The sequence below is a fragment of the Erinaceus europaeus genome, chromosome 16, assembly GCF_950295315.1.
Source record: "Erinaceus europaeus chromosome 16, mEriEur2.1, whole genome shotgun sequence".
Taxonomy (NCBI): domain Eukaryota; kingdom Metazoa; phylum Chordata; class Mammalia; order Eulipotyphla; family Erinaceidae; genus Erinaceus; species Erinaceus europaeus.
This window is the reverse complement of record NC_080177.1, coordinates 77261722-77276846: the sequence shown is the minus strand read 5'-3', so window position 1 is coordinate 77276846 and position 15125 is coordinate 77261722. Positions and strand designations below refer to the sequence as shown.

General features: G+C 46.1%; 2 protein-coding genes across 5 annotated transcripts in view; one reads left to right on the top strand and one right to left on the bottom strand.

Annotated features, from left to right (window-relative positions):
• FAM161B (FAM161 centrosomal protein B) overlaps nucleotides 1-2167 on the bottom strand; it is a 29454-nt gene extending 27287 nt beyond the window's left edge. For both annotated transcript variants that reach the window (XM_060175487.1, XM_060175486.1), the window contains exons 1-2: nucleotides 1993-2167; nucleotides 500-819 (exon numbers count right to left, since the gene is read on the bottom strand). In XM_060175487.1, coding sequence (XP_060031470.1) covers nucleotides 500-819; nucleotides 1993-2046 — 374 coding nt within the window. In that variant the 5' untranslated portion in view covers nucleotides 2047-2167. The remainder of the gene's footprint in view (nucleotides 1-499; nucleotides 820-1992) is intronic.
• A 126-nt stretch (nucleotides 2168-2293) lies between these two features.
• COQ6 (coenzyme Q6, monooxygenase) lies at nucleotides 2294-15100 on the top strand. Of its 3 annotated transcripts, none has more exons than XM_060175476.1 (12): nucleotides 2294-2499; nucleotides 4480-4614; nucleotides 6857-6915; nucleotides 7223-7346; nucleotides 9519-9649; nucleotides 10574-10681; nucleotides 10765-10827; nucleotides 12488-12595; nucleotides 13409-13611; nucleotides 13690-13805; nucleotides 14400-14494; nucleotides 14975-15100. In XM_060175476.1, exons 1-12 carry the CDS (start codon nucleotides 2334-2336, stop codon nucleotides 15002-15004), a joined length of 1338 nt encoding a protein of 445 aa, XP_060031459.1. In that variant the 5' UTR covers nucleotides 2294-2333; the 3' UTR covers nucleotides 15005-15100. The 3 variants fall into 3 exon arrangements, with proteins under 3 accessions (XP_060031459.1, XP_007521794.2, XP_060031458.1); XM_007521732.3 differs by having other exon boundaries at nucleotides 14328-14494; XM_060175475.1 differs by lacking the exon at nucleotides 10765-10827 and having other exon boundaries at nucleotides 14328-14494.
• Nucleotides 15101-15125: the final 25 nt, after the last annotated feature.

Genomic DNA, 15125 nt, shown 5'->3' with positions numbered 1-15125 from the left:
CCTGCAAAAACAAACCCACTACTCCCAGTGGCTATTTATTCCTTTCTTTCATGCTTTTCTTTTCTTACTCTTTCCTCCCTTTTTTTGCTTTGATAGGACAGAGAGAAATTGAGAGGGTAGGGGTAGATAGGGAGAAAGAAAGTAAGACACCTGTAGCACTGCTTCATGGCCTGTGAAGCTTCCCTCCTGCAGGTGAGGACTGGGGGTTTGAACCCAGGTCCTTGTGTATTCTAACACGTGTTCTCAACCGGCTGTATCTCAACCACCCACTCCTCCCCTTTCTTCAATTTCAACGCTTTAAGCGACTAAGGAGTATCCAAAGTGATGTAAGTCTCCTAGGTAAAAATCAGAACACATGTGTGGTTCTGAGCCGTAACTTGGCTCAGTGACAACTCGCAGAAATGGTCTTTGCTCTAGAGTAGGACTATTAGGCTCAGAGTCATGCCATGATTTGGCCAGAGATGTGCAGTGAGGCAGCCACTGAGCTGCAGTGCCTTACCTTGGAGACTGGGGGTACTGGACCTGTGGTTTCCCCCGGCCTTTATCTTTGAAGAAGCTTTCCAGGTCCTCATCATCTTCAGAGAGGTCCTCCTCACTGTCTAGGTCTGACTGACCAAGGGATTCCAATAGGCACCACCTGTCTTTCTGCTTTAGCACCTGGAGGGTCTCGAAAAAGCTTCCAATTGAGTCAGAAGTAGAATCTGTCTCCTCATCCAGGCTGAGGAAGTCGTGGAGTTTGCCAGCCCTGGGCAACACCAGTCTATCTCCAGACAGTTCCTCTTCTGCCTCGGTGTCTGAGGAGGACTTGGGGGGAAAGATCTAGAATGAAACAATAGATTAAAATATAATTTCAAAGGTAGCCGAAACATAACTAGTAATTTCACTTTGAATAAGTCTCTGCATATTAGCGACTGGGAAGAAACAAAGAAAATTAAGATGTGTTCCTTAGTCTAAGGAAATTTCACAACTTGGTAGATGAAGCACACTAGGATTTAGGACACGAAAGAGAAGCAGAGTTAACACTGGTTCAGTGAGCTTTTACAGGGGATCTGTCTGTGCCATGCCTTCTGCCCGAGGCTCTCCAAAACTCCTATGCTGGACCTGGACCACATTCTGGGACCTATTCTACTTGAGTTTTAGCTATGTACTGCCAATTCTCCCTATCTGACTTTCCCTGTCTACACTTCAGCTTTTCTTTTCTTTCTTTTTCTTTTTTTTAATTTAGCAGTCACTCCTTATTATACCCCTAACCCTCTCAATGGATCCCCCTTGTCACACCTCTCATCCCATCTGTCCAAAGCAACTACCAATCTACTTTTTTTTTTTTTTTTTTGCCTCCAGGGTTATCGCTGGGGCTCGGTGTCTGCACTACGAATCCACTGCTCTTGGAGGCCATTTTTCCCATTTCGTTGCCCTTGTTGTTGTCACTGCTGTTGTCGTTGTTGGATAGGACAGAGAGAAATGGAGAGGGGAGGGGAAGACAGAGAGGGGGAGAGAAAGACAGACACCTGCAGACCTGCTTCACCGCCTGTGAAGCGACTCCCCTGCAGGTGGGGAGCCGGGGGCTCGAACCGGGATCCTTATGCCGGTCCCTGCGCTTTGTGCCACGTGCGCTTAACCCGCTGCGCTATCACCCGACCCCCCCACCAATCTACTTTTTATTTTCGTGAATTTTTGAGACAAATTCCAATCTCTGTGCTTTTTTTTTTTTTCCCTTCGTCAAAAACGGAGACGCGGGTTGTACGACAGATGTGAGAAAAAAAAAAAAAGAAAGAAAGAAAGACCGCTGCTATGGTTCTAGAAGAATCTGACGTAAAACTCAGTCGGTCCCCAGAGCTGCCCCCTGGTCCCTCGTAACTAAGGGCTCTAATTACACGCCCCTCTGAGACACGCCTCTGCTGTCTGTCTCCACGGCAACGTCTAACATTTTCCTATTTTAGGCTTTCCTTTCCAGGATGCAGTCCGGAATTCTCCCCTCCTTTCTCTTCTCACCTGAATACTGTACGGAGAGCTGCCACTGGACCCCGTAGGTCTCGCCACGGTCATCTTCTCAGTTAAAAGAGACAGACAGCCATGACGGCTGCAGAGGCGCTGGAAGCCCGTGTTGACCGGTTCTGGCCACGCCCCTTTCTAGCTTTGGCCTCTGATTGGCTTCCAGACTGTTGCATTAACCACTGTCCTCCGCGGGCACTCCGCAATCTATCCCGCCCAAGGAGGCAGAGTCGTGTTCCGATTGGCCCATCCTAGGCTTCCAGGACTGTTGTAGCCAGTGATTGGAGGGCTCTGCTCCGGAAGTGTTACCTCGACCTCGGGCTGCTGCGCAGGTTCGCGTTATGGCGGCCCGTTTGGCTAAGAGTGGTTGGGGCGCTGCAGCGGTGGCTTCCCGCAGAAGCCCGCTGGTCTCCAGCCGGAGGTGCTCGGGCGCCTCGGCTGACACTGTGTACGATGTGGTGGTGTCGGGCGGAGGCCTGGTTGGAGCCGCCATGGCCTGTGCCTTGGGTAAGCGCGTCTCCAGGGCAGTAGTGACGGGGAGCTGGGTTGCTGAGCTAGGAATACGGTGGTGCTCCCCGCACTGACTGCGCGCAGAGTCCGTGACCAGCTCTCTGGGAGCCCTGCAGGTTTGGCCCTTTGGGGCTCGGAAAGGTCGAAAGTAGGAGGAGCCTTAGAAGTCGTTCCTTCACGTGGTGGGGAGACGCAGTTACTTGGCAATGACCCAGTTTGCAGGCTTTGTCGCATTTGTGTAGGTGATGTGTTTGTTTCCTTTCTGACCAGAGCACTGCTCAGTTCTGGCATATGGTGGTGCCAGGGCTTGAATTGGGGACCTCGGAATCTCTGTCTGGCATGAAAGTCTGTTGTGTAAACTGTTCTGCTTTCTCCGGCATTAAAACGGAAAGAAGAAGTTACCTTGTGATATAATTTGCCCCTTTAAGTCATAAAGTGTACTGTTCCTTAGTGTATTCATCATGCTGCAACCACCACAATGTATTTTAAAATATTTAGATCGCCTCCACGAGAAGCCTTAACCTACTAGCCAGCATTGCCCATTCTCCTTCATTAAAGAAGAGGATGAGGCATACTAAAATTTTGCTTCAGCAAAAATTTGCATGAAGTATGACAGCATCCAATTTAGCAGATAGAAAGGAGGTCCAAGGTGCTATATGAACCGAAAGACACACACACCCCCTCCGGGTGTTAATGGTTTACAGCATTGGATCGACCTTCTCGTGGTGCATCCCGTGAGTACCCATTCATTGGGGAAACTGACGATCCTTCCTAGCCGACTGAATCCACGTGGATCCCAGTCACTTTCAAAGCCAGCAACAAGCAGCTCCTGCCAGCTTTCAACCTGACGCTGTTGACTGGCTACAGAAGAAGGGCAAACGCTAGAAGAAGAAGTACACTTGTTGACACCTGGGTATAGTCTCTCATGTCCCTGGGGTAGGTATCTGCTGAACATTCTCACCCCCATCGTAGGTCCTTCTGCATCATCATATCCCAAAACCCCAAGGCCCTCTTCACCCTTTCTCTTACCCAACTTCCCCAGAGACTTTTGCTTTGGTGCAGTACACTCCACTCAGTCCTAGTTTCACTTTGTGTTTTATTTGGAGAAGGGATCAGGGAAGTTAATACAGTTGACCCTTCCTGTCTACACATCTTCCTATTCAACCAAGTTCAGGTTGAAATTATGTAACATATATATATATACACACACACACACATATATGTACATATATATAGTCTGTATTATATAGTTAGGCCGATGATGATGCCTTTTTACTGAACATGCAAAGACTTTTTTTTTCTTGTCATTATTACCTAAACCATACAATAATAAGAACTATTTTCAAAGCATTTTTATTGTGTCAGTATTACAAGTGATCAAGAGATGGTTTACAATTTTTGAGAGAATATGTAAGAGTTATGTGCTGATGCCATGTTGTTACATCTAAGAGGCTTGAACATTAATATTCGTCACAGTTCTGGAACCAGTTTCCAGGTGGCAGATTGGTTTTTACAAGGCTACTTTTCAAAAGAGTTTTTATCTTTAATTTAACCTTGAAGTCTGGATGAATTAACTTTCATGTTTCTGTTGAACAAGATGTGCAACTTTCAGTAGTTTAATTCTTTGAAGATTGAAAAAGTCTGGTATCCTCTATATCCTGGGCTTTAAACTTCTTTTTGCAGGGCAGCGTTCTAATTCCTCATAAGTTGTATCACTATTTGGTTCTGTGTCAGTGTTGAACTCTCTGGAGAAGCCACACTAATGTACAAAGTGGTGTGTTTGGCTAAAATTGTGGTATATGTTCCTGCTTAAGACTTTTTTTTTTTCTGTAAGAAATTTGGACCCTAAGGGGTAAAAAAAAAAAAAATTAGGTATTATGGTATTATGTTACTTCTCTTAGAAATGACTAGCGGAATACATTCTGATTTTCCTAAAATGATAGAAAGTAATTGCTTTTTTTTTTTTTTCCTTTTCAGGGCATAATATTCACTTTAGTGACAAGAAAATCCTGCTACTAGAAGCAGGTCCAAAGAAAATATTGGAGAAGTTGCCAGAAACATACAGCAACCGGGTCAGCTCCATTTCCCCTGGCTCGGCAACCCTTCTCAGCAGTGAGTACAAGATCCTCTTTCATCAAACTAATCTTCCTGTCACGGGGCTTCCCAGTGAGTGCCACAGGGCAGAGTCACTGCAGTATCTGGTGAGGAAGAGGTTCACTGAAGAGAGTGTGGAGTAGGGGAGAAATTAGTGGTGGCATGATCCTTACTTGAGGACGAGGCCTCCTGAAGTGTATGTAGCACCTTCCTGTCAAAGGACAGGTAAGGTTGGGAGATGTAGAGCCACATAGAGATTTTTATCTGTGAAATGAGGTCATTTTGAATTGGTGGAATGGAGACTAGGTGAATTCATTGCCACCACTGACTTCCTGCAGAGACGTCCTCTTCATTCCCAGACTCAGGTCTCCAGGGAACCTGCGTGCTCCGTGCAGGAGTGGAGATGAAGGTCTACACACCGAACCAGTTAGCTAAAGGCTACTCCCTCAGGCCACCTACTAAAAAAAATACTTCATTTAAAATTTAAATACTGTCATTTTCTAACCCTTTACTACTCTACTGCTCCTGGAGGCCATTTTTGCCCCCTTTTGTTGCCCTTGTTGTTGTAGCCTTGTTGTGGTTATTATTGTTGTTGATGTCATTCATTGTTGGATAGGACAGAGAGAAATGGAGAGAGGAGGGGAAGACAGAGGGGGAGAGAAAGATAGACATCTGCAGACCTGCTTCACTGCCTGTGAAGCGACTCCCCTGCAGGTGGGGAGCCGGGGGCTCGAACCAGGATCCTCATGCTGGTCCTTGTGCTTTGCGCCATGTGCGCTTACCCTGCTGCGCTATTGCCCGACCCCCCACCTTTACAGTTATTTATTTATTTATTTATTTTTACTACTACTACTACTACTACCACTTGATTTTTGTTGTTTATTTATTCATTTATGTTTTTAATTGTCAGTGTCTCCATGTAGCACACATATCAGCAGCAGAAGGGCAGGGCTTTCATTTCCTACTTTATGTTCAGTATGATATTCGGCACCTAGTGAGAGCTCAGTAAGTATTTTCTCAGTATGTAATAGTAGGAAGAGCTGAAAAACAAAAAAGAATCTTTATCTATAGAGTTTGTAATTTCATGGGTGCTCAAGATTATGTATTTTCCTTTTTTGTTTCCCCTACTTTAATGTGATTTGACCTTTTCAAAAACTAGCTTATACCATTTATTTACTTATTTATTTTTACAAGAGCACTACTAAGGTCTGACTTGTGGAGGTGCCAGGGATTGAACCTGTGACCTCCTTGGAGCCTCAAGCATGAAAGTCTTTTGCATAACCTCTATACTGTCTCCCTAGCCGTATCCATTAAGTTTTTCTCTTTTGGAGCCAAGTCCTCATGCATACATAGTTTGACTGCTCTGGTCGCTTTTTCATTCAGATACAGAGACACTACAGCACTGGCCCTTTTGTGCCATACCACTTTCCATGAGGAGCCGGGGCTTAAACCTGGGCCTTGTGTGGTGATGGAGACACTCTACCTGGTTAACTGTCTCTTCCTAATTTGACGTTTTAAAAAATTAATGATTTATTATTGGATAGAGACAGTGAGAAATTGAGAGGGAAAGAGACAGAGACACCTGCAGCCCTGCTTCACCACTCCTGAAGCTTTCCCCTGCAGGTGGGAACCAGGGGCTTGAACTTGGGTCCTTGTGCACTGTAATGTGTGCGCTTAACCAGGTGCGCCACCACCTGGCCCCCTAATTTGACCTTTTTATCATGAAAGTTTTTTTCTTTTTCATGCTATATAATCTATACTTGGAGAAAGAGTGATTCATCTCCTGCTACCAGACAGGATAGAAACGAAAAGCTCTTCTGTTGGAGGAAACTGAAAGCAACCTCTTTTTTTCCTTATTTTTATTTATTATTATTTTTCTTCGCCTCCAGGGTTATCGCTGGGGCTCAGTGCCTGCACTACAAATCCACTGCTCCTGGAGGCCATTTTTCTCATTTTGTTGCCCTTGTTGTTACCCTTGTTGTCATTATTGTTGTCATTGCTGCTGTTGTTGTTGGATAGGGCAGAGAGACATTGAGAAAGGATGGGAAGACAGAGAGGGGGAAGCAACCTCCCTGCAGGTGGGGAGCCAGACACTGGAACTGGGTCCTTATGCTGGTCGTTGCTGGTCCTTGCTGGTCCACTGTGCTACCACCCGGCCCCCAGAAAACAACCTCTTAACAAGATGGAGGGATGGGAACCCAGGAGAAATTGTGTATTCCCATGAGGCCACTCACTGGCCTTTTGATCATTTCTTTTCTAGGCTTTGGTGCCTGGGACCACATCTGCAACATGAGAATCAGAGCTTTTCGGCGAATGCAGGTGATTTCTTATCATACCTTTTGGCAAGATATGTTGGTTTGTCTTGTGCTAATATATTGGAGTCTCCACTCCAGATTTTTCTGTGAATGTAGAAAGACTCAGGCACAAAATTCACATTCAGTCTAAGGAATGAAAGAAAGTGTTTCTGAAAGAATTTTCTTCTCACCTTCTGTCTCCTGTCGGAAGGCCTGACAATGTTTGATTTTTTTTTTTCTTGTTCTGTTACATGGGAAAGCAATATTCAGGTCTCTAATTAGAGTAATGTTTCCTGTTCCTTGGGTCACACAAACTTCCTTTGTGTTTCCAGGTGTGGGATGCTTGCTCAGAGGCCCTGATAATGTTCGATAAGGATAATTTAGATGCCATGGGCTACATCGTGGAGAATGATGTCATCATGCATGCTCTCACTAAGCAGCTGGAAGCTGTGTCAGGTGAGGCTCGTGTCTTCCATCTTCACACTCTGGAGGTGAAGTGCTTTAGAGTAATTCTAGGACTACTGTTATGGAAGAAGTGGGGTGGGGGGGTCCTTTTACAAATTCTGAATGTCTACAGCTAAATCTTGTGATGGTTTTATCACAGTGATTTTTTTTTTTTTTTTTTTTTTTTGGTGGGTTGGGGTGGCTTTACCCAGGTATAATTGACATACCATGGAAAGTATCTGTATAAACAATATATACTATTATATAACAAGTGTTTCCCTTCCCCCCCAGAGTTTTTAGAGTCGTGTCACAATCACAGTATCACTTTAGAACACCCCCAATCACCTCAAAAGAAAGTCTTATTTCCATTTATAATCATTCTCCAGTGGAGGGTAGATAGCATAATGATTATGCAAACAGACTCATGCCTGAGGCTCCAACATCCCAGGTTCAATCCCCCACACCACCATAAGCCAGAGCTGAACAGTGCTCTGGTTAAAGAAAATAATAATAAAAATAAAATATATAAAAATATAATCATTCTCCATTCACGCCCCAAATGCCTGCCACCACTGCTGTGTTTTGTCCTTTGGGATCTGCGTGTTGTAGATATTTTCTCGAGACAGTGTCATATGGTGTGTGTTGTGTTGTGTCTGATTTCTCACTAGATGTATTTTTGAGGCGTGTTGTGGATATTTTCTCGAGACAGTGTCATATGGTATGTGTTGTGTTGTGTCTGATTTCTCACTAGATGTATTTTTGAGGCGTGTTGTGGATATTTTCTCGAGAGTGTCATATGGTGTGTGTTGTGTTGTGTCTGATTTCTCACTAGATGTATTTTTGAGGCGTATTGTGGATATTTTCTCGAGACAGTGTCATATGGTACGTGTTGTGTTGTGTCTGATTTCTCACTAGACGTATTTTTGAGGCTTGCTGTACTGTGGCAGGTATTAGCACTCCGTTTTTTGTTATTGCCAAATAATGTTGTAGTGTGTGAGTATACCCCTGTTTATCCATCTGTTAGGCGATGGCAACTTGGGTTGTCTTCCCTATCTAGCGGTTGTAAAAAAAGAGTTGTTTATATATTTATGAGAGAAAGAAGAGGAAGAGAGAAAAAAAAACCCTCTAATAACCAGAACATCACTCTAGTACATGACGCTGGGGACCAAACACAGGACCTCATGCCTGAAAGTCCAACACCTTATACACCTTACTCACTGCCTCCCAGGCCACATGTGTATGTTTTTGTGTGACCATGTTTTCGTTTCTCCTGGGTGGATATTTAGGTTGGAATTGCTGAGTCATATAATAGTTTTAGGTGAAACTGTTGTTTTTGTTTGTTTGTTTGATTTGTCTTTTTCTTTTATTTCTACCAGGGTTATAACTTGGTGGGGCTGGGTAGTGGTGCACCTGGTTAAACACACATCTTTAGGGCTTGGTACTCTCACTACTAATCTACTGGTCCCAGTGGTCTTTTTTTTTTTTATTCTTTCTTTTTTTTTTTTTTTTTTTTTGAGAGACCAGAGGGAGATTGAGTAGGGGAAGGGGCGATGGAGAAGGAGAGAGCAAGACACCTACAGATGTGCTTCACACATGCACTGCTTCACTGCTCTGGGCCACTGTTTCACACGAAAAGGTAGTCCAGGAGGTGGCACAGTGGCTAAGGCGTTTGGCTTTTAAACATGAGTTGGTTCTGTCTCGAACCTGGGCCGTACACACAGCAATGCTGGCACCCTACCTGGTGAGCTGGTCCATGAATTACTCTTTACATCTTTTTTTTCTTGTTTAAGAGTAAATGTCAGGTAGTCCTGGGCTCAGCAGATAAGAGCACACGCCTTACCCAGATAGGTAAGTTAGGCTCCGGCTTCAGTCCCTACAGCACATGAGAGCACCAAGGGCATCACCAACAGAACTTCATGGGTGGCAGATTGGCACGTTAGAGTCTCTCCCTCTCTCTTTGAAAATGGAGAATGAAAATTGGACTGGGAAGTAGCTCAGTGAGAGATCTCAGACTTATTCCCTGGCACCACTAAAGATAAATAAATAAATAAATAAATAAATAAATAAATAAATAGTAAGTAACGAGAGTCTTGGCCTTGCTGTAAGTTTATTTATGGCTTTTTTTCTTGCCTTGCATGTGCTGCCTGTCTAATGTTTTGCTCTTCTCTCTTCTGAACTCTCTAGATCGTGTAACAGTTCTCTACAGGAGCAAAGCAGTCAGCTATACCTGGCCCTACTCATTTTCCATGGCAGACTCCAGCCCGTGGGTTCATATTACCCTAGGTGATGGCAGCACCCTCCAGACCAAATTGTTGGTAGTTGAAGATTCTTGTTTTGCCAGGGGTCTTGCGTAGTCACATCTTATTCTAGATCCTAGGACCTCCAATTTGAGATGTAAGATAATAGTTGAACTGTTAGCAGGGTTTTTAGTTATAAGAACCAGGACCCTGGAGGGCCGGGTGGCGATGCACATGATAGGAGCACACGTGACAATGCACAAGGTGGCAGTAGGGGCGGGGAGGAGCTGCTTCACGGTGGTGAGCAATGCTGCAGGTGTCTCTCTTTCTCTCATCTCCCCCTTCCCTCTCAATTTCTGCCTACTCAATATATTTTTTTTAATATTAAAGAAAAAGCAGTACCCTCAAGTAAGATCACTTGACGGTGGTCTTGTAACCTTGTGCAGGAAGTGGCTTCCTGAGTCATCATAGTGCACAAAGTCAGGAGGAGCAGGCCTCCTGCAGACAGGAGCCAGGGTGCCGGAAACTCCAGCTGGCCTTTCCCTCTTAGGGGTCCTGTGGCACCTCGTGTCCTTGCACCTGTCATTTCCCCCTCAGCTCATCAGCCTTCCTGTATGTGGCGGCCACTCCTAACCTTGCACGAGGGCTATTCTGCTTGCCCCATTCTGGAACTTTCCTTAGTCAGTACTAGGTGGTTACTCTGGTGCATGCAGTGCCAGGGCCCAATTCTTTATTACTGCCCCACCTCCTGTGCCACAAAAGACCGAGTGTATCCTATGCTGACACACAAGGACAGCCAGATGTCTGGCTTTGGTCATTAGCTGAGGCTAAGGGTTATGCCTCTGGGTAGTAGCAGCGAGGCAGGCACCATAAACACTTCCCTGCCACAAATGGGCTTGCTAATGGGCAAAACCAGAGAAAAGTAGGAAACGAAGACATGCTTTGGGAAGAGCTCCGTTTAATGAGAGGCTGTCAGACTTACAGGTTCTTGTCTCTGTGCAGATTGGCGCAGATGGTCACAACTCGGGTGTGCGGCAGGCTGCTGGCATCCAGAATGTTAGCTGGAACTATGACCAGTCTGCTGTTGTAGCTACTCTGCACTTATCAGAGGTAACGTCCCGAACCCACCACTTACGACCCTACTTTTGCTTGATCGGCAGAAGGCACTTCTTACAAGAATCCTTCTCTTCTAGGCCACAGAAAACAATGTGGCTTGGCAGAGATTTCTTCCCTCTGGGCCCATTGCTCTGCTCCCGGTAAGATATCTTTGTGGCTAGTCTGGTTTAAATATGTCCTTCTCTGTGGCCCCAGGGGGTGGTGCAGTAGATAGAACACCTGACTTGTAAGCATACAGTCTTGAATGTGCTAGAGGGATGCTTGGGTTCTCTCATTAGTGAATAAATTTATGAGAATAATTGTAGCCTGGTGCTGGCGCACCTGGTTGAGTGCACTTATTACTGTGTGCAAGGACCCCACACACACACACACACAAGGGGAAGCTTCTGAGATCAGACGCCCACTCTCTTCTCCGCGGTGCAGCCCGACACCAGACCGCCACAACAATATCTGGCGCCCATCGTGTTCCGTGCCCACACCCTGCTGGGTGGCCCGGCCTGAGGTCCCCGAAACCGCCCAGACACAGGTAAGTGGCATCCGCCCACCTCTGTGGCCCCACGTTGGGCGCCAGATGTTGTTGTGGCGGTCTGGTGTCGGGCTGCACCGTGGAGAAGAGAGTGGACGTCCAGAGCAAAGGGGTACACAAATCTTTATTATAGGATGGGGGGGGGGTTGGTTCAGACCACGTGGAGCCAGCCGGCAATGGCCGTCCCCACTACGTGACCATGGGGGAAGAGAAGGGGGTGAGATCTGACAGAGGGGGAGGTGAGAGCCCAGGGGGGGGGTGAGGGGGCTTTTTATTGAGCGACAACCAGGGGTGACGTGTGGGGCCAGGATTGGTTGAAGGGGGCACTGCTAGGATTTTGCGGGGCATAGTAAAACCTGGGGGCGGAGACTGCATCAGAATAATTCCTCAGCAACAGGGAAGCTTCCGAGATCAGATGAGATCGGGCGTGTTCAGGGTGGTGTGGCTGTAGACAGAAGAGGAAGCTTCATGAGCGGTGAAGCGATGCTGCAGGTGTCTCTCTCTCTCTCCCCCTTCCCTCAATTTCTCACTCTATCCTAAATAAGTAAAAAATAATTGTAGCCTTCCTCTTTATCTTTTTAATTTACTTTGGATAGAGACGGGGCAATTGAAAGGATGGGGAAGGAAGGGAAGGTGGAGGGGACACCTGCCACCCTGCTTCACCACTTAGGAAGCTTCCCCCCTGCAGGTGGGCACTCAGGCTCAAACTTGAGTCCTTGTGCGCTGCAGTGTGTGTGTGCTCGACCGGGGCCACCGCTACCCGGCCTCTTCCTCCTTTATTTTTAAGATTTACTCATTTCACGAGAGAGACCAGAGCACTGCTGTAGCTTATGCAGTGTCACAGATCAAACCCAAGGCCTTAGGCAACTAAATCCTATGCTTTGCCCATTGAGCCATTTCTCTGACTGCTAGCCTTCCTCTTTTTAGGACTTTTTCTTTCAGCTTATTTCTGATTTCAGGGAAATATGCCCAGGGTTGCTTTGATTCCCCTTTTTATCTTTCTGTATGTTTGGCAACTCCAAAGAAGCTATGTTTTAGTCTTTTGTATATGTATTTGGTGAGACGGAGGCCTCCCTGTGTGCAGTCTCACTGCTCTGCGCTACTCTTTTGTCCATAGAAGGAGAGATACCAGAGTACTGCAGTTTCCTCCCTGGTCATAGTACCTCCCATGTGGTTCCTGGGCTGGAACCTGCTTCAGACGCATGGCGGTGCAGGTGCTGCACCTGGCAAGCTATCTCAGCCTCATCTTTACTACTGATCTGTTTCTGATGCAGCTCTCAGACACCTTCAGTTCCTTGGTTTGGTCCACATCCCATGAACATGCTGCAGAGCTTGTCAGCATGGACGAGGAAAAGTTTGTCGATGCCATTAACTCTGCCTTTGTGAGTATCAACTTATGTTGCTGGTCATGTGTTGTAGGAGAGACAGTGAAAAGCAGCTCAGCTATGGTAGCCAGCCAGCCACCTCTGTTACTATGACACCTAATCTGGATGACATCAAAGAGGACACTCAGGAAGTGCTAATGCCCCGATCCTGTTTTCTCAGTGGTGACTTCACACCAGTGTACACTGAAGAACGTAAGCTCTAAGCACCTTTGCACTGCAGGTGCAACAAGAATAAAAGGAACTGAAAGTAGCTTCAAGAACAGTGAGTGACAGTCCTGCCTAGGTCGTCTGACATCTGTCAGTGACACAGTCCTTTGTGTCACAGTCATTCAGCAACCGTTCACAAGTGTCTTCTATGTAGAAGGCCTTGGAGCTAGCCAGTCACTGGTTTCACAGAGCTAGGAGTCAGCTGAGGGAGCCAGCCTGCAGTGATGGTTTTAGCACAGTGGAAGGAGAGTCACAAAAAGAGGTGACAGTTTCTGACTACTCTAAGCTGTTCCTCTGGTAAACCAGAGGTGGGAGGACATTCCTGAGGGCAAGAGGATGTTGCGTGAACTGCATTATGGGTGGTGCACGAGTGTTAGGGGTGGGGATCAGTGAAAGGTGAGACTCTGGTAGGTGGTCAGGCCCTTTGGCTTGGTCCTAACCTGTTGCGAATTGTGTTTTGCATTTGTTTAAAGGACGTCACTTAGGCACCCAAGGTAGCATTACTCATTACTTTGGTTGTAAACCGATTTCCCTGTTGACCTTCTGACCCCTTGCTAGTCATTAATGAAAAACATGTTGTGTTTTGTGGCTGCTGCTACGTAGTGGAGTGATGTTAACCACTCGGACTTCATCGACTCGGCTGGCACCATACTGCATTATGCTGTTGCCCTTCTGAAGCCAACTAAGATCTCAGCTCGCCAGCTGCCCCCTAGTGTGGCCAGGGTGGATGCCCAGAGCAGAGCGCTGTTTCCCCTTGGGTTGGGACATGCTGCTGAGTACGTGCGGCCCCGAGTGGCACTCATTGGGTAAGGCTGTGACAGAACAGGCCCACTCCTTTCTCACTCTGCTGCCAGAGGCCAGACTGAATTCCTCTTTGTTCTTAGGGATGCGGCCCACAGAGTCCATCCACTTGCAGGACAAGGTGTCAACATGGGCTTTGGGGATATTTCCAGTTTGGTTCATCATCTCAGTGCTGCAGCCTTCAATGGGAAAGACTTAGGTAAGGATTCAGGTACCTGCGAGAAGGTCCTAGAGGTGGTGGCCAGGGGGTGGTACAGCGGATAAAGCACTGAGCTCTCAAGCACGAGGTCCTGAGTTTCATCCCCAGCACTATGTGTACCCGGTAATGCTCTGGCTCTTGCCTCCCCCCATGTGCCCCATTAGTAATTAAGTTCATGTGTTGGCACACCTGGTAGAACACACATGGTACCATGCAAGAGGACCTGGGTTCAAACACCTAGTCCTCACCTGCAGCGGAATAAGTAGTGGAGCAGGACTGCAGGTATCTCTGTTTCTCTTCTCCTCCCCTCAATCTGTCTCTATCAGAAAAAGAATTGGCTGAGTTTTATGTAGGCGCTGAGCCTCAGCAATAACCCTGGTGGCAAATAAATAAACCTTAAAAAACAAAAGCCGAAAAAAACAAACAGAATGGGCCTCAGTCAGATGTGGTCGACATAAACATGACTGGCTTGCTAGAAAACTTCACTCTTAGGCTAGGAATTTCACCATTTCTTTCCTCTAGGTTCTATGAGCCACCTCACAGGTTATGAGACAGACAGACAGCGTCACAATACTGCTCTTCTGGTTGCTACAGATCTTCTGAAAAGGCTCTACTCCACCAGTGTGACTCCACTTGTGCTGCTCCGGACATGGGGCTTGCAGGCCACAAATGCGGTATCTCCACTCAAAGTAAGAGCTGACCAGTAGCTTCTCAAGTCTTGCTCACTGGGGAGTAACTTTATCAATTGCTTTTAATTTCTCTGAAATACTTCTCTTGGCTATAAGATTACTATCTTTATCTACCTTCCCCAGTTGATTATAAAGCCCACATCTAAACTGACTTTATGTAAAGAAGGGCTTGGAATAGTAAGTACCTTTAGAGATAAAAGATGCTTAAGCTCTGTTTACTGATTGTCCAGCTTCTTTCCTGAGACTTTCTATTTAAAGACACTTTGGAGGAATTCCTAGGAAGAGTATGTAGTTGGGACCTTTCCCAAGCTTGTGCTTTAATCTCTTTGGACACTTTATTTTTAAGTATTTTCTTTACCTGTCCTCACACCTTACTATTGCATTAGTGGAAAAAGTCATTACACACTTTGCATAGAAAAACACATCCTGACTTTCCTGATAGTCCAACATAAGAAAGCATCACTTTTCTTTCTTCTCTAGGAACAGATTATGGCCTTTGCAAGCAAGTGAGCTCTCTTTTGGAGATTTTACTGATGAAAATTGAGTACTTTCCTCAAGACCATTGTGTATTTCAAGATTTATTTAATAAATTCACTTTACCTTAGACTTTTCCAGTCTCGCTTTTCTCTTC

What these genes read in the sequence shown, in the direction of transcription:
- COQ6 (XM_007521732.3), top strand. Translation starts at nt 2,334, where the DNA reads ATGGCGGCCCGTTTGGCTAAGAGTGGTTGGGGCGCTGCAGCGGTGGCT. An exon ending in CCCCGAGTGGCACTCATTGG is followed by an intron (nt 13,612 to 13,689) that starts GTAAGGCTGTGA and finishes CTTTGTTCTTAG; the next exon opens with GGATGCGGCCCACAGAGTCC. An exon ending in CTTCAATGGGAAAGACTTAG is followed by an intron (nt 13,806 to 14,327) that starts GTAAGGATTCAG and finishes TCTTTCCTCTAG; the next exon opens with GTTCTATGAGCCACCTCACA.